Genomic DNA, 20331 nt, shown 5'->3' with positions numbered 1-20331 from the left:
TTCTGCCCTCCTCGACTACGGTCTGGGAGCCGACAGGAAAGTTCAACACACAGATGGCCAGTCCGCCCCTTTGTAGCATACTATTTCGATGAGAGATGAGCAGATCGCCAGTGGGCTTTCAACTAAATACACAGCCACGCAAAAACTGCGGCATGTGTACAGCTCCTTATGGGTACTGCAATTTGTGAAGTGCTTTCCTCCGTGGTGAAACGATTAGCACTGCACCACGGAGGAAAGTGGCAGAAAGTTGCCTGGAGGTAAAGAAAGCGGGGCTGCGTTGCGTGCATGGCTTCCTTCTGCAGGCAACAGGGAGATGCGCTCTGGCGGCGGTCTCGTTCAGGGTCCGAAAATACAATTTAAATATTTTGCACACTTATTCCTAGTGTGCCACTGGTTACGGTGCCGCGTGCCAGGGGTTGCCGACCCCTGCTTTAGACAATAAGAAATATAAAGTTGACTGTTGAGTTGCTCAGTTTTTTTAGATTGTCAAAACTATTACTGTATAACTAATATATCAGGTTAAGAGGCACATTCAAATAAAGATTGGTCTTTAAATACATTTTGTCTTTTGAATTGTTTGTCTAAAGTCAAGGATCTAGAACTGGTACTTAGTTTTAATCAAATCAAATCAAGTTTTATTTATATAGCACATTTATAAACGATTTTTGGTCGAGCCAAAGTGCTGTACATATAATAAAAATAGCCTACAGTCGAGACACTTTACAGCTAATACAATAAGCACAGATTGTTAAGAATATCAGTATGAGAAAAAACGACACCCTCTATCCTTAGACCCTCACATCGTACAAGGAAAAACTTACGGAAAAAACCCACAGTTTAAAGGGAAAAAAATGGGAGAAACCTCAGGGAGAGCAACAGAGGAGGGATCCCTCTCCCAGGACGGCCAGACGTGCAATGGATGCCGTGTGTAAATCGAAGAGATAATACATTTTACAGCATAGGTAGTCCAAATGTTAGGAAATGCATTATTGATACAGTCTGGTTGTTATGCTGTTTGGAGGAGGCCTCACAGGCAAGAGCACTAACTAGCTACTATCACATGTTCCTTAGCTTGACTTAAATGTATTAAACGTATAATTAAGTGATATCAAAATATAAATAACTAATGTCATGCACACATTAATATTTGCTTGATTCCAGTGTTGAATTGATCACAATTGCATGCAAACGTTAAGGGATTTTAAGGTTCTGAAGTATTATGCTAAAAACTCAATAACTTAGATTATTATTTATAGTTTTGCTGAATAGTTTCATGTCCGCTTACCTTACAAAACGTAAAATGTGACGGCAGTGTGCAGATGGGGAGCATGTTAGCTTAGCTTGGTAGCTTCAGCTAGCTCTGGAATTTCCAGCTCGGTGGCAGGAGGTCCCGCCTCGGCTCCGCCTCTTTGCCCTTATTTGAAGCAGGCGGGAGTTGAACTCTGACGTCACTGTCGAGCTGTTAGTGGCAGACTCCGCCTACTAAGGGCTTCTCGGCAACTCTGCAGAATCCTATGGGTGACCTCACGGACCCTAAGCCCATTTATATATACAGTCTGTGGTCACGGCCTAATTTGGAAATTATAATATATGGACACAACAACAATTGTTTTCCTTAGAGTCCGGCATATTTCCTGGAGGTTTGAAGCTAACACCCGCCTTTGTATCACTACCCTATCAAAATAACAACTCCTAACTAACTGACAAACAAAGCACCATGGGAAAATAGGCCCATCTTAAACCAGGAAGTAAACGGGTGACGTCACGGCCTAATATGGAAATTATAATACCGCCGTTTGGACACAACAAAAATAGTTTACCTTAGAGTCCGGCGCATTTAGTATACTGTAACACAAATAGCTTTACACTCCTGGCTGAAATGTCCTTAAAATGAAGTCCGAGTTCGAAATATAACTCAATTAATGTGTGTACTGTCATTTGCACACATAAACATAACAGTCTGTAATGAACTGGCGGTCTCCTGTGCGCACTGGTAACTTTCTCGTGCGAACAAGAAACGGGGGGTTACGTATTGTAACCCTTGTTCTATAAGCACAGGTGGAGCCCACTGGACTCTATGGGTACTATCTCATTAATAATACGCGAGCGTTCACACACTGAAGTTGAATAAACGTAGCCGGTCAATCAGGGCGAGCCTACCCGAATGCGCGGAGGCTCACAGGCTCACAGTATATAACCAGTATATATATACCAGTATATATACACCTCCTGACTTTCATCCTACACCCTCTTCAGCGGGATGCATAGGAAAGACAGGGGCCCTAGGTAGAGGGCTCCGCCTGCACTTGTAGAACTAGGGTTACACTACCTAACCCCCCCGTTCTATCTCACACAGGCTCCGCCCTCTACTGGACTCTATGGGTACAGTGGGTGGAGCCCCGATTAATAAACGCCCCTGTCGCTCCACACATCGACCCACCACACTGCCCCTGAACGGCCTTTGGTTAACAGCCATCGCACCAGAACTTCCTATCACCCGGTTGGGACCGTGGAGAAGTCGGGGCCGCAGCTTACTTGGCTGGGTAGAGCCTAATTGGTCTGAATAAGCCCATAGCTCCACCCTGCAGGTGCCAGCGCAAGTAACTACACACAGCGCACCACGTTTCCCAGGTCCCTAAGGAGCATGCAAAAACGTAAGCGTATTATGTCCCATGGGGTCAGATACAGCTTACTGACTTGGCGTAGACCAAGACGCCGCCGTACATATGTCCTCCACACGTAGAGTGTGCATGGACCCAAGTGGGGAAAGGCCCTCCATCCATGTATGGGGTGGAAGACTAAAGCCGTCTAGCTGTATAACCTTTCAGGGAGAAGAGCTCCAGAGGCTCAAACGGTTCTGTAACCAAAGCCTCGAGCATCAATGGCAGTTCTTATTGCGGGGTGGAGACATGCACCTATGTAGGATATAATAGAGCCCAATGTACCGGACAGAGTGGCACGTAGCCTGCCCTCCTTCTCGATGGGGCGTACTGTAACAACCAGGGTTTTATGTGACTGGTAGTCACTCACGGTAACGCCCACCCAGCCAGGGATTCGCTGTTGGTTGGCGCCTCCATTTCCTTTTCCCCCTATTTAGTTAGACGGAGCAGGAAGGGAAAGGTGTGTGCAGCAAGAGGGATCGGTGGAGCAACACACTCATCTGTTTAGAGACCAGCAGTTAGGTCGTTTAAAGTCTGTGTTACCGTTGTCTGATCCACCGTCCACCGTCATCATACCCTTCTGTCGCTTCACTTCCCGGATTATTGTTTACAAAACTGAAAGGAGCCGGTCATCTCCCAACCACCTTAAAAACCAGGACTGGATTTTCAAAACCGACTGGATTGCTAAAAATGACTGACATTGACCCGTGGTAAATTGACTGTTTTATTTATTTTAAAGAAAACCTGAAGTGGAACGTTTTGGACTTAACATTGAACTGTGGGAAGACTAATTGTTTGATTGTTTGTGGGGTATTCAAAAATACACTTGCTATTTGTGATTATAATTTTGAGTTGTGTCCTTTCTTATATTTTCTAATGTCATTCAATGCTGGGTGTTTGCATTGAGATGTATACACCTTTGTGCAGACTTACTAAAACTGACTGACTAGCCAAATCTCAAACGTCAGGAGAGAGACCTGACTGGCACCCCAAAGAACCTAAATAAGTAAACTGTCACAGTATACCTCTCTCTCGATGGGGGCGTACACCTTGCTCTCGATGGGGGCAGCATCGAGCAAAATCCCCAGATTCCCCACCTGCTGGTGAGGTATGGGACTGCTCTTCTTCCAATTGACCGCAAAACCCCAACTTGGTTAGATGTAAGATCAATTGGGCTGTGTGGAACATCTGCCCTTTCCCTAGACCTGTCCATGACTATCAGGTCGTTGAGATAAAATAAAACCCTCATGCCATGGTCGCGAAGCGGCTGAAGCGCTTTGTCCACACATTAGCTGAACGTGCGTGGCGACAGGGAGTTTTTTTTATTATGTTATATCTATTATATGTATTAGTGATGGAAATTTCGGCTGTCTTTAGTGAGCCGGCACATTTGGCTCGACTCAATCTTTTCGGCTCCTAAACAGCTCTTAATTTTACCAAAGCTTACCACGGAGCCTCAGTTTGCCGGCAGTACACTTTCCGTCACAGGAACACGCTTTGCTGGCGGCGAAAATAATCCCACCAGACTCCTTTGCCCCTCCAACAGAGGGATGTCCTTGTCTTTTTTCCTTTTCGTCATTTCAAGTGATTAAAAACTCTCGATCTTCTCTCGAATTATAAAAAAATGTAGACGCCAAATGACGGCAAGTCGCCCCTCTGGCGGAAACGCTGGCTGGCCCACCATCATTTGTGTCACTTCTGCGTACCACAGCACCGAGCGGCGACCTGGGGCCACCAGAATGACCGACAACTGTTCTCGTCTCACCCTTTCCACGAGTGGGGGAATGAGACGCAGCGGTGGAAAGGCGTAGAGCAGCTATCTTGGCCATGGCTCATGTGTAAACGTGTACACCCCCAAGGGTGGATTGTCCTGCCGAGCCAGGGAGAACCACCATTCGTTGGGCAGGGGCCTGCCTCTTGACATGAGGCAGCCCCACTGTTCTCCACTCCCAGAATGTGGGGGGCATTTAGAGATAAAAACATTATCTGAGGTCCACAACCACAGGTTCCCCGCTGAGCTCAACAAGGCGGCGGAGCGGACTCCATCCTGCCTGTTGATGTAAGCCACTGTGGTTCGGTTGTCGCTCTTCACCAGCACATGTTTTCCCTGTAATAAGGGTTTGAAGTGCTGTAGGACCAGTACTACTGCCTGTAGTTCAAGAAGGTTGATGTGCCGGGTCTCTGTCAGAGGCCAGCCACCACCTATAGCTGTCACTAGGCAGGTCCCTCCCCTTCAGTAAATGCTTTGGGGACCCCCAGTATTGGAGGTTTCCCTCTACTGAAAGGGGGGATGGTCACCAGACGTCGTTTATGCCTCTTGGGATCTAAACGAAGGCTGGCAAACCACCTCTGTAGGCGACGTATGGGCAATAGACCCAGCAGTACCACGTGGTGAGCAGCCGCCATGAGACCCAAGGTCTGCATAAATAAAAGGAGTACAGTACATTTTGTTATAATAATTCAACCATTTTTGCCACAGTATATTTTGCCCATCAAATGACAAAAACTTAAATGAAAAGAAGAAATCAAAGATATTCATGTGTAAAAAGTAAAAGTGTTGCATTTACAGGAATATTGATGCTGATGTCTTTTGTAGAAACAGGCAGGTACAATATGTAACACTCTCTTCCTACAGACTTTTATTTTCATTCTTATTTTTATATTTATGATAAAAAAATTCTGCACACTCCACTGGCACTGCTCTGGTCGCTTTAACACTGCATTACACTGACAAAGAGACTTCCCGCTTTTAATACATCAACTGCTCTTGATTCTAATAATCCCATTAGTTTTCCAGATGCAAATGTCAAGCCAGTCTCTTAGAGCGTAAATTCTCATAATGAAAATCTGTCTTTTCATAAATGCTAACACTTTCATGGCAAAGTCTTTGCATGCCTGCGTTATTAAAAAAAAATATATATATCTGCACACTAAATAAATGTCACAACATATCCCTTTTCATTTGGATGCGCTATACAGTGTTTTCCTGGATTTGCTTTATTTTATCTGTCATTTTGCCAGTTATTTGAATTTCAACTCGCAGCATGTCAAGCCCCTACTGGAAAAGAGGGATTTGGCAAATGGATTTTTTAAATTCCAACATTATGAATAAAGGATGAGGCCAGCTGTGAGTCCCAATTTGTCCTTCAGCCATAAAGCAGCAAACACATTACAGATGTTGGTCCTGAATGATGGCCTATATACAAGTTTGACCAAAAGGCTATTATTTTTAGAAAACAATTCAAACAATAAGATTGTGAACAGCTGGCACTTGGTAACTGTTGCAAAGAGTGTAGAACAGAAAAGTGATGGAAATAATAAGTTAATTCATTTGAAGTTTTGTCTTTTTAAGAAGTGTTCATTCTTTTTGTTTTTTGTTCACTAGAAAAAGTAAGCATGCCTTCACTTTAAAATAAGGTGGTGAGCATGGTAAAGATTATTCTGCTTCACATCAGCATGTCATCGTCAGCACACCTCCACCTGCTGCCTAACAAGTCATTTGTATGACACATTTCACACATGCTCACTCTCCATCAGCTGGTCATATCTATAGTACAGACACACTGCTGTCTTTTTTTTTTTTTAAATGCGTCTCTCTCCTCACGTTCTTCCATGCTGCTGTTTCGTGCACCAGATTCACCAGATGCTGCTCAGGAGACACCGCTTGATTAATCATCTCCTTGCAGACTGCACATATTTTTCTTTTAAGACGGGATCATCCCATATCAATCTGTTATAATAAACAATGTGCTTGTTCTTTTGTTGTCTCACCTGATTGAGCTATAGCAAAGGGACATTTACCATATTGGTTCAATTGGCTGAAGAGCTACTAATAAAGGCCTACTTAGGCACAAGGGGTGTGAAAATGCTCAACAAGACCAAGGTGTACCGTATCATATATTCTTGCAATTGTACCAAAATAAGACATTTCACATCAATCTTTATTTTTCGGTGTTCTTGTATTTTCATCTTTTTGTATCCAGCTTTGTTTTCATGTTGATACATTTTAAATACAGATTGCCTGACACTTCCAGTGACAGCCTATGCTTAACATAATTATGTGTGACAAATGGAATTATAACAACATAGCAAAGAGTCAACAGTGTCTTTATAAAATATGTAAATTGGCATGATGAGCTTGCAATATAATTTGAGATAAAAATGAGCTATTACTGAAATTCATTTTTGTCAAGTTAACATGATGCTGTGCTAAGCTAATTATGAAACACTGTTTCTCAGGTGACCTTTGGGGTAATTCTTGAATATGAGACATATTAAGCATGGTGCTAATTCAGGCAGGATGGAGGCCATGCTTGCATGACCTGATTAGCAACAGCTGCTGCATTTGTGATATTCATGCGGGTTTCCTAAGCCCTTCATAATTCCACATTTAACATCTTAAGCAAAGACCAATGGCATCCTTCATGCAGGCTTTTGTTGAATTAGGTCCTCAAGTTGATGTCAGTAAGGGAGATAACTTTCGATCACCTGATCCACCTGCACATGTATCAATTTTGACCGGATAGAAACGTTTCAACAGCAAACGGCTGCTGTGTCCTCACAGGAAGTGACAGTTGCAGCTGTTAATTAGCTAATTCGATTAACCCAAATCAGGGGTGTATTGAGGGGTTTCTTCAGCAAACATCCGTCTTTGGTGAACAAGAGAAGTGGATTATTTTACTGCAGGGCAACCTCCCCCAGAGTTTAAGGTCCGTACAGTGCTTACACTTTATACATTTTATGATCTCCACTGCTGTAAGGTGATCAAAATATCTTCTGGAAACACACGGAGCAGAGGAAGAACACACTTTTTCTCACACAGACAGACAGATTTAACATCAGGCAGAGTGTAACATCCATACAAATAACAAAGTAATAAAGTTGGTTTGGTGAAATGATTTCAATATATCGAACTGGCTTTATTTAGAAATGTTTTTTTATGTATCGTCTATCATAGATGGTCACATAGTTAATGACACTTAATGGTGAGCACTGCAATGTTTTTCAATAATTAATTCCAAAAAGTTAACACATTTATCCACTTTCAAAGCGTAAAATCAGAAGTATGCAAAGTGAGACACAGAAAGGCTCAGTGACGGCAATGAGTTTCAAACTGTAATCCAACATTGTTCAACTGAAGCAGGGTATATACACGGAAACAATTCAAACATTTAATATAGAATGAACCCTAATGTGGCAATTAGCAGAACAAGATAAAACAGCCTGGGCAGCGAGTCATTCTCCACACAGCCTCACTGCAGCATCAGACTGTGCCAAAGTAAAAAACGGTAACTTATTAGAGTGTGTATCACTGCATACAGCAGCACTCCATCATAGAGTACAGAGTTAAAACACCTGATCAAAGTGCCTGAGCACGGCTAAAATTATCCTTTACATTTGCATTTTGGTCAGTGTTCATAAACAAATGCAGACTACAGGTCAGAATTTATAGGACTTTATTCTGCAAATGCATTTTTTTCATAATTATAGCTGAATCCTTGGCTGTGGACTGGGACAATACTTTGTTTAGATGTGTTTTTTGTTGCATTTCTGTATTTAAACTTGACAGTAAAAGCTTGGAGAGACAGGAAGGGGGGAGAGAGAGGGAGACTTGAATAAAATATGCGCTGCTGCTGAACATGTGTTATCTTATCATCATTATGGATTTTGCATAGTTTTTATGAGAAATCTGTTCACTCTGAAATAAAAAAATATTAAAAGGCCTAAATTAAAAGAATAGTTCATATTATTATTTGAATATTATAAGAAATTAAAATCAATGTTTATATGGCGTAATTTAGATTAAATATATTCTTATAATTAAAGCTGTTTTATTCTGAAAAACCAGAAGTTAACAACACTTTTAAATTGAAACCTTTATTCTGAAAATCTTCCATTTCCGGTTACCATTAGCATGTGAAAAACCATACATTTTGAAACCGTGAATTGAAGGTGAAATGACATGTGGTGTTGTACACTAAACACACTGTCTTCAACCATACTTGCCAACCTTTAGACCTCAGACATCGGGAGCATTTCAAAATACAAAATTGGGGGGGGGGGGGGTGCTAGTGGATCGCCGGAGCTGTTAGATTAATATTAACATGCTTATTGTGGTTGTAAGTGCACTGCCTTGCGGTCTGTAGCACCGTCCTTGATGGAGCATATGTGTGGGCTTGACCTGTATTTTAGTGAGCAGAGAGTAGAGTAATTCTTGTCGATTCTTGTTCTGTTTTCTGTGAATATCTGCCTCACCCTCTCAGACTTTGAGTTGCGCACGCTACTAAAGAGACGTGTTACCATGGAAACCAAACAATGGTGTAGCTGTATTAAAGTCCGAGTGGAAACAGTCGTGTGTAAATCTGATTTTGTCAGAAATCGGGAGAAATGCGGGAGAAATATGACCCCGGGAGGAAACCGGGACAGGGCAATGAAATCGGGAGGGTTGACAAGTATGTCTTCAACACTCATTTATTGATGCTGCAATACTATTATTAGGGAATGCTTAAATAGCCACAGACATTAGAATGCTGTAATTAACAACAGAAAGACGACAGGAGTAGTGGGGATTTGTTTACTGGGGGTCTCTCTCTCTCTCTCTCTCTCTCTCTCTCTCTCTCTCTCTCTCTCTCTCTCTCTCTCTCTCTCTCTCTCTCTCTAACTCATAACAAACTCATAATAAAATTCCCAAAGTTGTCCTGAAATTAACTTATTAAATAAACTAAACAAAAAATATAGCCTACTTATGCAAACAACATTGAATCTGGACTTGAAATTATTCACGCACACACACACACACACACACACACACACACCCCCCCACACACACACCCCCCCCGACACACACCCCCCCCCACACACACACACACACACACACACACACACACATACACACACACACACACACACACACACACACACACACACACACACACACACACACACACACACACACACACACACACACACACACACACGCCTCTTGTTTCCTCCGCCACATCTCCTCCGTCCATACCTCTGGGTGCTGCTAGCCTCTTTCGTCTTGTGAATGATATAAGTAAAAAAATGTTGCCTGCCATTATAGAGCTTTTTCGTTAGCGTTCTTGAGGGAAAGAGCTGCCGCAAAATCGGCGGGCGGCTAGCTGGCTCGCCGTGGGTGTGTCGCTGACACACCTCCAGCTTGCCGCGGGGTCACGAGCGTGATAATTAATCATAATTTAAAGGAAATCGATTTTATTTTTTATTATAATTACTTACTGTGAAATGTATTATGTTTTTGTCATTATTACAACAAATACACACTTGCAACTGATAACACTGGCAATTATTTTATATTTATTAGACCAGGGGTTCCCAAAGTGTGGGAAGGTGAGCCTCCCCTCAGAGAACATAATCTCAGCCGCGCCCCCCCCCCCCAATTATTATTATTATTATTATTGTTGTTGTTGCTATAATGCAGGGGTATTCAAATGCATTTCAAAGAGGTCCAGTAAGAGAAAATGTCATAAAATGCTCTGTTTTCGCTACCTTTCTCTTTTTTGATTGGCTGAGCGTCACCTCCTTAAAACATTAAACAATAGCTTTTTTAAACCTCTTTATCTTTATGTTTTAAACATGTAGAGGTTAAGGATGGCAGGTTCCTCATACGTTGCACTCGGATACCTCATTCACACCAACGCAACTCCGGTTCAAGCTCCGTGCTAGAGTTTTTCAGGTTCAGTACCGGTTCTTCGATTTAGCTACGGCTCTTTTCACACTGCCCAGAGTCTGACTGATGCTGCGTCATTGCGTCATCGTTTGCGTCATGACGTAACCGTTTGCGTGCCTGCTTCATAAAGCCAAAGCGCGTGGAAACCCCTCACAGCTGACACCGACGACAACAACAATGGCCGATTGTGCTCCAGCTTCCTCTGTACCTCTTCAGAAGACCAGATTCCCAGTAGGTAGCTGGTCTCTTCAGTGGACCACTGCTGCTTGTTAAGTTTCTCCATTGTTGTGTACAAACTGGATAAAACTCCGTCTTTTTGTTGTTGTTCAGGAGTTGATCCCGCCCCTGCCCCCGTCTCAACGTAAGCGTGACGTATTTGGTGCTTTTGCTCTGGCCGGACAATTTTTTGGTGTTTGAAACGAACCGGATTCCGGAGCTAAGAGGCTGCTCCGCTGCGGTGTGAAGAGGAAAACCCGGTGCTTTTCAAGCTCCAGTTCCGAACCGGCCCTGAAACACCGTTGGTGTGAATGAGGTAGGAGAGAAATAGTTGAGATGGAGATGTCTTTAGCAGCAGGGAGGAGTAACGTTTCACCAATGTTGTGAGGTTTACCTGCCTTAGCTATCCGTGACGCCACTCGGTATGATGCTTCGGTTGCCTTTGTATTCACAGTGCTAAATGTGTCAATGACATTTTTCTGTGACTGCAATTCCTTGAGCTTCCGGTCAAAAAACTCCTGTGGCTTGGTCACCAAACATGGGTGTTTCATCTCAATATGACGCCGGAGTTTACATGGTCTCATACTGTCATTAGCTAGCACCTCGTTGCAGATAAGTAACACACTGTGGCAGTGGAGTGTCATCAGGACCGGTCCATGAAAATCCTAGCTTCAAATAATCATTGTCATACTTCCTCCGTTTTCTGACAGACGCTGTCTCCTCTCTCACTTTAGGTAACTTCACTAAAAATCTATCCATATTTTGCCGCTCGCATACATTTAGCTGAAGTTAACTAGCTAGATTTCACTGTTTCTCTTTTTTTTTTTTGCCAGCTGCGCCTCCCTTGAAGCTCTCTGGCGCCCCCCAGGGGAGGCACTCCTCACACTTTGGGAACCCCTGTATTAGACTATTGAAAAATAGTCTAATAGCTCCTCAGTGCACACAAAAAAATAACTTGGAGAAATAAATAAATACGGATATGTTATTGATCACCCCTCGATTATGTTCTCTTGTTAAGAAATGTATTCTCATAAATTATGCGGCAAACAGGAGGACAGAATTACTTTAAACTGACGCCGTTCTGCTTTTCTATAGGTTGTAAAAGGCTCGTAAAACACAGGAGGTATGGAAACTAAGAACTCCATATGTGATCAATTGTACAGCTAATATAACACAACACATTAGTTGTATTTCCTTTAACTGGTGGATTATGGATATACACTGAACAAAAATATAAATGCAACACTTTTGTTTTTGCTCCCATTTTTCATGAGATGAACTCAAAGATCTAAAACATTTTCTATCTACACAAAATAACAATTTCTCTCAAATATTGTTCACAAATCTGAAAAAATCTGTGATAGTGAGCACTTCTCCTTTGCAGAGATAATCCATCCCACCTCACAGGTGTGGCATATCAAGATGCTGATTAGACAGCATGATTATTGCACAGGTGTGCCTTAGGCTGGTCACAATAAAAGGCCACTCTGAAACGTGCAGTTTTGCTTTATTGGGGGGGTCTGGGGGGGTCCGAAAACCAGTCAGGTTTAACCCTAACCCTAAAACATTTTTTAATGTGTCATCTTTACATACTAGAAAACTGTAGGAGCGGCAACTTGTTTTGAAATTGAATTTTTAATATCCGATAATAAAGTTGATCTGTTTTCTTTATTCTTCTCTCTTCCCAGCTCCATCCATCACCATTCTCTGTTCCTGCAGGTCCTGCTTGCTAATCAATGCTCATATTTTTTTACACAATTACAAATAAAGTCAATGTATTGTACGACATGAAGTTGTGCTTCATTCTGCCTTCAACTGCAAAATTATTGTGGACTGCACCGACATCCATGTAGCTGCCCCCCAGTAAGATGAACAAAGTTGACATACTCAACATACAGCTGTGCTCTTAAGTTTACATGAAGAATTTGTGAAATATTGGTAATAACAGGTTTATGATTATTAGTAATTAATTATATCATTTTCTCATTGTAGACGAGCAGACAGGGAGCCAGATGAGAAAAGCAGAACATGCAGCTACCATTTTCCACATGGAAAAGAGAAAGGGCCAAGTGTATTTGAGTGGACAAAAGAGAAAGGGAGCTTAGCTGTTAATCAGTCCAGGGAACTGAAAACTACTAACTCCACTAACCCAATGAAAAACAGTTCGTAGAGATTTAAAGGCGTAGTTGTAGTTCAGTCCAACGTTTCATTTGGATTCATTTGACAACAGTCAACTATTTTCATAAAGAATATATATATTTTTCAAATTCAAAGTCAACTTTATTGTCAATCTTACTCAGTTTGTGTTTATAGACAGAGAGATCAAAAAGACGTTTCCAGCAATCCCAAATACGAAAAATAAAATTATATACTTTAAAGATATGTATACAAATATATATATATACACCATCATGTATAGTGATGGTGTATGATGTAGAAGGAAGTGTGGTAGATAACAACTAAATATAGAGTTACATACAGATCCATGTTACAGCAAAAGATGGAATAACTAAGAAGCACGCAGTATAATAATAATTACATGCAACTGTTAAACAATTAAATAACTGCTCAGCATCTCCACCACAATCCCAATCTGCTGTGTCCTGTTTTCCTCCCCTCTGCATAACACCCCATCACACATACGAAACACAACGCAGAGTCCGAGGGTGTTAAGAGTATGTTTATTTAAATGTCCTCCTCTCTACTGGCCAACACAGGGAGAATATGCTGGGTGTAGAATTGTTCCAGGAGGAGGAGATTTCCATGCCATGCAGGGTCTTTGGGGATGGTGATGATGATCGCCTCCTTCGTGTTCCAGAGTAGCAGAGACTCCTGTCTGTGATGTGCAGCTGTTATCTAATATACAATACATTTTTGAAAAACATTTGATCAACAAAAAAAAAGGATTTGGTCAGGATGTAGAGTCAGTGTGTAGTTTATTAATTAATAAATGCTCTCTACATTAGGAAAACACATACAAGTGTACCAGAGGGAGTCACACACAGCTGTGCCTAGATAACCAAACAAATTGACAAGATAACCAAAGTCATTGAATCTACACACAGCAAATAAACTCAAATGACACAACGAGATGTAAAAGGAGATCACACATATAGTCAATGTAAAACTGGCCGCTTCAATCTGAAGAGCAACTAAAACAAAACACAGGAGTGTATCTTGTTCTTGTGAACACAAATGTTATCCACAGCATACACAGAGACCACAAAGTTCTTAAGGAGAAAACTAGTTGCTAAAACAAAACACGTTAGTGTACCTTGTTAGCTAATGTTAGATAGCTGACATTAACTTAAACATTGCACTCATATTACTCACTGAAACCTTGTAAAGACGGTCCCGCATGCTGGCTCTTACAGAACCAACTAACTCCCCTTTTGTGTATGTACAGCTCTCAACATGCCCAGACTTGTAGTGATTTTCACCTCGTTTTATACTTTTTTTCGCCTCATTCTGAAAGAAACAGGTGAAATTTGATAACGTGACAGCCATCTTTGTGATGGTGACGCGTATTGTGCGAGACCAGAGACCTGTAGTTCACTGAGCGGTTTAACACAAAAAAATGTGTAACTTCACAGTTTTAAGACACATTTTAATTTTTTTGACTTGCAAAATGTTCTTTTAATTTGACAAACACCATATGTGTCATTTGTGGCACAATTCAAACTGGATCGAAAGATGACTTTTCTCTCTCCATTGACTTCAATGTATAATTTTCCGCTTCCGGGGTCCCATGGGTCGGAAGTAGATGGGCGGGACTTCGCCTCTCTATATGATTTATCTCGACCTCCCCAAAAAAAATAATATCTGACACGGTGTGAGATGTCTTTTTTTAGCTGTTCTGTCGTCATTTCCTGAGATCTTCTTCATGCTGTCAGTCAAAATGAAATAATGAATGGGCGTATCTTTGACTATTTATAGGCAAACATGGGCGTTACGTGAAGCCCGCAAAAGCTGCGCCGCATTTCGAGTTGATTGAGATTTATAAAGGGAAACCGGCGTAGGATGTGCCATACACAAGTCCTGTGCCGGTACGCAGTCATTTATGAATCGGAAAGTGTCGGTGCGTATTTATTTGCTTTGTCCTACGTAAACAACCTCTCTCTCTCTCTCTCTCTCTCTCTCTCTCTCTCGCTCTCTCGCTCTCTCTCTCTCTCGCTGCTGGCACTATTTTCTCCAAGTACATGTTGCATTTTATTCTGCTCAGACAGTGATTCAAAATCTTGGAGTTTACATGTTATCTTTGTAAAGAACTTTGTTCTAATGTCTTGGTATGTTTGACAGCGCAGCAGGAAGTGTTGTTCTGTCTCCACCTGTCTCTGTGGACAGAGCTGACACAGCCTGTCTTCTCTCTCTCTCACCTTTCTCTCTCTCACCTGTCTGTGGACAGAGCTGACAGCCAGGTCTGCCTGTGTGGGCCAGACTCTACGGCCAGGCTGTGGTCACTGAGTCTGTACATTGTTAATGTCTTCCTCAGTTTAGGATCAGTCACGGCGGTCAAATAGTTTGCCACCGTGTACTGTCTGTTTAGAGCCAAATAGCATTGAAGTTTGTTTTGGGTTTTCGTGGTACATGTCCAATAGTTGATGTCATTTTCTTTTCCTTTAGCTATGATTTGGTTGGGCCAGATTGTGTGAGGCCTGTCCTGAGGCCTTGTCCTGTTAGAGGAGGTGAGCCTCAGGACCAGCTGGTTGAGGGGACTCCTCTCTGTGGTCTCCTCTGGGCAATGGAGGGCTTTGTAATAGTAGGAGTTGGGATCACTGATTTTTAGGTGGTTGTTTGATTTGACTGCTCTTTTTTTGTATCCTAGGGGGAATTGGCCTAGCTCAGCATCCATTGTTGGGGGTGTTCCTGTGGACTCTCAGGATGCTCTTGCATATCTCCGCATGTAGGGTTTCTATTGGGTGTTCGTCCCATTTATCAAAGTCTTGATTTCCAAGAGGACCCTACACTTCGCTACCATACAGTATGATTGGTTCTATTATTGAATTGAATATTTTGAGCCAGATTCTATTCAGGTATATCTATATTTGAAGACTTTTTCATAGCATAGAAAGCCTTTCTTCCTTTGTCTCTGAGATCATTAATGGCCAGATTGAAATTTCCTGTCGAAGTAATTTTGAGTCCCAAATATGTGTAGCTGTGTGTGTGTTCTATGTCAGTGGAGCCCAGTAAGAAGCGGTGTGGGTTTCCCTGACCCCTGGGCAGGGATGCCGCCAGGGATTTTGGGCCCCATGAAAAGATAATAGCATTGGTACGATTTTTTTCTTAATGTTCTAAAATAGTTTGGGCCCCTGTCAGTCACGGGCCCTTAGAATCGTCCTAACTTTTCACCCCCTTACGGCGCCCTGCCCCTGGGTCGTTTATGGAAGACCATAATCCTGGTCTTTTCCAGATGAACTGTCAGGGCCCAGGTCTGACAGAAGGTTTCCAGATGAACTGTCAGGGCCCAGGTCTGACAGAAGGGTTCCAGAGGATCCATTTGCTGTTGTAATGCCTCCTTAGATGGAGCTAGCAATATTAGATCATCTGCAAACAGGAGGCATTTCATTTGTGTGTTCGAGAGGGTGAGTCCAGGGATATCGGATTGTTCTAATGATTTTGCAAATTGATCAATATAAATGTTAAATAGCTTGGGGCTGAGACTGCAGCCCTGTTTCACCCCTCTACTTTGGGGGAAGAAATCTGTTTCCATATTGCCAATTTTCACCGCACATTTATTATTGATATACATTGTTTTAATGATATCATATGTTTTCCCCCCTACACCGTTTTCAATCAACTTCAGGAACAGACCGTTATGCCAAATTGAATCGAATGCTTTTTTGAAATCTACAAAACAAGAGAAAATCTTCTTATTTTGGTGGACATGTTTATTAATGAGGGTGTGGAGGGTATATAGATGGTCTGTAGTCCGGTGGTGTGGTGTAAATCCAATCTGACTCTTGCTCAGGACAATATGTTCACTGAGGAAGTCTTGCAGTCGGCTGTTTAGGATGCTGCAGAATAACTTCCCCAGGTTGCTGCTGACACATATGCCTCGGTAATTGTTTGGGTCAAATTTATTTCCATTTTTAAATATTGGTGTGATGATTCCTTTGCTCCAGATGTCAGGGAAATGTCCAATGCCCAGGACGAGATTGAATAGTTTCAACATGGCAGTGTTGAATTTATGGCTGCTAAATTTCAGCATTTCATTAGGACCGCTGGCTTTCCTTGGTTGTAGGGCCTGGATTTTAGCCAGGAGCTCTTCCTCAGTAATGTTATAGTCTAAAGCAGTGGTCACCAACCTTTTTAAGCCCAAGATCAACGACATCGGCCTAGGTGAAAGGCGAGATCTACCTATTGCAGAATTGAGTGAAAAAGACGGCCCAGACAGTTCTTCCAATTTCAGGCCTTTTATATAGGCTAATTGCATCTGAATTACTGTTACAATGAAGGCTCCATAATCAGCTCACGGCATATAGGCATGGGTAAAGTGCTATTTTTTTATGAGTGGGAGGTGGACCTCACCTCCTCTAGGGGGGTCCTCACCTCCTCTAGGGGGGTCCGGGGGGATGCTCCCCCGGGAAGATTTTTTTTAAAATATTGAAGTTGAAAGCAACAATCTGGTGCACTTTGAGAGCAACATGGAGAGGTCTATGGATACCTCTCTCAGCACTCATATGAAACAGAACTATAAACCGATTTTCTTTATGGATATTTTACAAATCACTCCCCTTTTAAACTGTATTCTTGTTTTACTGCCATATAGTATTTCATACCTGTTTTTCATTTATTCTCTTACTGTTTGTATAACTATAATGATCATTTGAAGGTGTGCCGCGTAAATAATCTTTTGAAGCAGCTAGCTAACCAGATGCTAACATCACGTTCCCCGTTAGCACCGGCCCCTCTCTCTCCCTCTCTCTATCTATCACACTAAATGTGCTATTGCCACACACACACAGAGCCGAGCTTGAATGACACAAGCACACGTGTATTTCCATGCAACTCTCTGATTGGTCTGGTGACTTGCCTCTGTTGAACAAGGGAAATTATAGTCCTGCCGTCCTCTCTTGTGTCATGATGAGGTTCACGTAAAGCACGGTTAATGTATTATATTATTGAGGTGTCTCAAATATACGTCAATCAAGTGGTGCCTGCTAACGGGGTGGTGGATGATAGGTTTACATATAAAAACGTATCTTTCAAAAATTATTATTTTTATTTTCTTTTTCTTTCTTTTGTTACTTTTTTTTTTAACGGTCCGCCGGTCGATCGCGATCGACTGGTTGGCGACCACTGGTCTAAAGGGTTCTGGTTGTCTTTAACGACTGATTCTAGAATTTGTAGTTTGTTGAGGAGATCATTTTGGGCCGAATTCAGTGTAATGGCACTATAAAGGTTTTCAAAGTGTGTTTTCCAAATGTCCCCATTTTGAATAGACAGTTCTTCCTTGTGTGGTTTGCTGAAAGAGTGCCATTTCTTCCAGAAACGATTTGAGTAAATGGACTCTTCAATGATTTCAAGTTGGTGCTGCACATGTTTCTCCCTTTTAGTTCTGAGTGTTCTTCTGTATAGTTTCAGTGTTTCACAATATTGGAGGCAAAGCTCAGGATTGTCAGGTTGTCTGTGTTTTTGATTTGATAAACTTCTGAGGGTTTTTCTCAGATGTCTGCAGTCTGTATCAAACCACTTTTCATTGGCTGACTTTTTTGATTTATGATAGCGTTTTTTTCATATTGGATAAATCTGCCACATTGTCAAATATGCTATTAATGTCCCATAAAGCCTGATTCAGGCCATCACTACTGTGGGGATATGGGGTGGATAGAAAATGGTCTAATTGGGATTGAATTGTTTGATATCTGATTGCTTTCTGGTAGTCGTCCTTGCTATTGTTTGTCCATCTATAAGGTTGTTTGGTATAGTTAAGTTTACTGGGTTCTCCTGCGTGAGGGTCTTTTTAATGTAGAGTGTAATTTTACTATGATCAGATAAGGGTGTTAGGGGGCTGACTGTGAATGCCCTCAGACAGAAGGGGTCGAGGTCTGTGACGCTATAATCTAGTGAGCTATTGCCAAGAGGAGAGCTGTATGTGTAGTGACCATAGACTGTATATATAAACGGACGTAGGGTCCGTGACGTCACCCATAGGAATCTGCAGAGTTGCCGAGAAGCCCTTAGTAGGCGGAGTCGGCCACTAACGGCTCGACAGGACCTCCTGCCACCGAGCTGGAAGTTCCAGAGCGAGCTGAAGTTACCAAGCTAAGCTAACATGCTCCCCATCTGCACACTGCCGTCGCATTTTACGACGGCAGTGTTTCTAAGGTAAGCGGACGCAGATAAAGACAGAAAAAACAGATTTTTTTAACATAATGTGTATATATATATTTATAATAACACTTTTGCCTTATCAGAATGAAATGCCATGTATATTATTTAAGCTTTTAAATGTTTTGTTGTGCCTACTGTGTCACTGTTGACAGAACTTGAGAAATGAGGAAAAAAAGCCTATGGATACACCTGTTATTTGTTCATAAAATGTGTATATAGGTTCATGCCACCTCAATCAAACTTTCACATTATCATAGTGACATCCCATGTTTACATTTCCAGCTTTCAAATGGTTTCGTTGTGTATATTTATGTTACCTATATGAAAAATAATATCATTTTCAAAATCTGCTTTTACGTTTTTTTGTGATTTTGGGTCCAAAATGTTCATATAGTATCTCAAAATGAAATAAATAACTATCAGGTTGTATAGGTGAGGTTGTCCTTAAAAAAAAAAAGAAAAAAAAAAAGACATGCCAAACATTTCTTAATGGGGGTTAGTACAACAAATCAAAAGTATGTGAAAACGGCCAAATTAGCCCAGGACTCCAAAGGACTAAGTTCACCTTGTGGAGATCAGTACATGGCCTAAATGTACCATCTGGTTTCGTAACCAGCAAACAAGGAGAAGACTAGAAGCACACGGCTCAGCGATGTTATTCTCAAGCATATACTACCTAACTTCTGCCTCTAAATGCTCTCGTTTGTCCGGAGACATGCGGTAAAAACGCTGTCGTACCGGTTTAGCATTACCCACCTCTATATCGTGTTCTATAAGGTGGGTGCGAGAGGGAGTGTCTCCAAACAGGCAGGGATAGTTTTTAACTAGATCGACCAACTCTGTGCGCCGCGGTTCGGTTAAATGACCCAGCATTCCACCCAGATTAGCCAGTGACTCTGAATTCTTAAGCCGTCCTCTCAACAGACCATCATCTGGGGAATACTCCTCTTCAACCTTCACCCCTGCCCCCACATCCAGAGATGGTGATGGGTGACCCACTGTTACCACTGCAGCATCTGAGGAAACGGAACAAACCACACCTGGCACAGGTTTACGGGCAAAATACGGTTTTAGCAAGTTTATATGGCAAAACTGCACCGATTTCTTCCGGTCAGGGGTTGCTATGAAATAGTTGAGGTCTGACAACTTCTTGGACACTGTATAAGGGTCAGAGAACTTGGCCTGAAACGGGGAGCCAACTACAGGCAGCAGTGCTAAAACCTGATCCCAGGACTCAACTCACAATGTTCTGCACGTCGATCATCGAGGCTTTTCATTTTAGTTTGAGCAGACTGTAGCTTTTCTCTTGCCATTTGATTAGCCCGATACAAGCGGTGTTTGAAACCATGGACATAGTCTATCAAACTTGACGGGGCCTCCTTGGCTTGCCAATCCTCGTGTAGGGTGGCCAAC

The 20331-nt window shown here is 42.1% G+C and overlaps 1 protein-coding gene across 1 annotated transcript in view; it reads right to left on the bottom strand.

Moving 5' to 3' along the window:
• Positions 1 to 13023: 13023 nt before the first annotated feature.
• Positions 13024 to 20331, bottom strand: part of LOC307022716 (uncharacterized protein) — a 60175-nt gene continuing 52867 nt past the window's right edge. The window contains exon 3 of the mRNA XM_079655603.1: positions 13024 to 13440. Within this exon, the coding sequence (XP_079511729.1) occupies positions 13270 to 13440 (171 nt within the window). The 3' untranslated portion in view covers positions 13024 to 13269. The remainder of the gene's footprint in view (positions 13441 to 20331) is intronic.

The sequence above is a fragment of the Notothenia rossii genome (genome assembly GCF_949606895.1).
Source record: "Notothenia rossii genome assembly, chromosome: 10".
NCBI classification, from domain to species: domain Eukaryota; kingdom Metazoa; phylum Chordata; class Actinopteri; order Perciformes; family Nototheniidae; genus Notothenia; species Notothenia rossii.
This window is presented reverse-complemented; position numbering and strand designations above follow the sequence as displayed.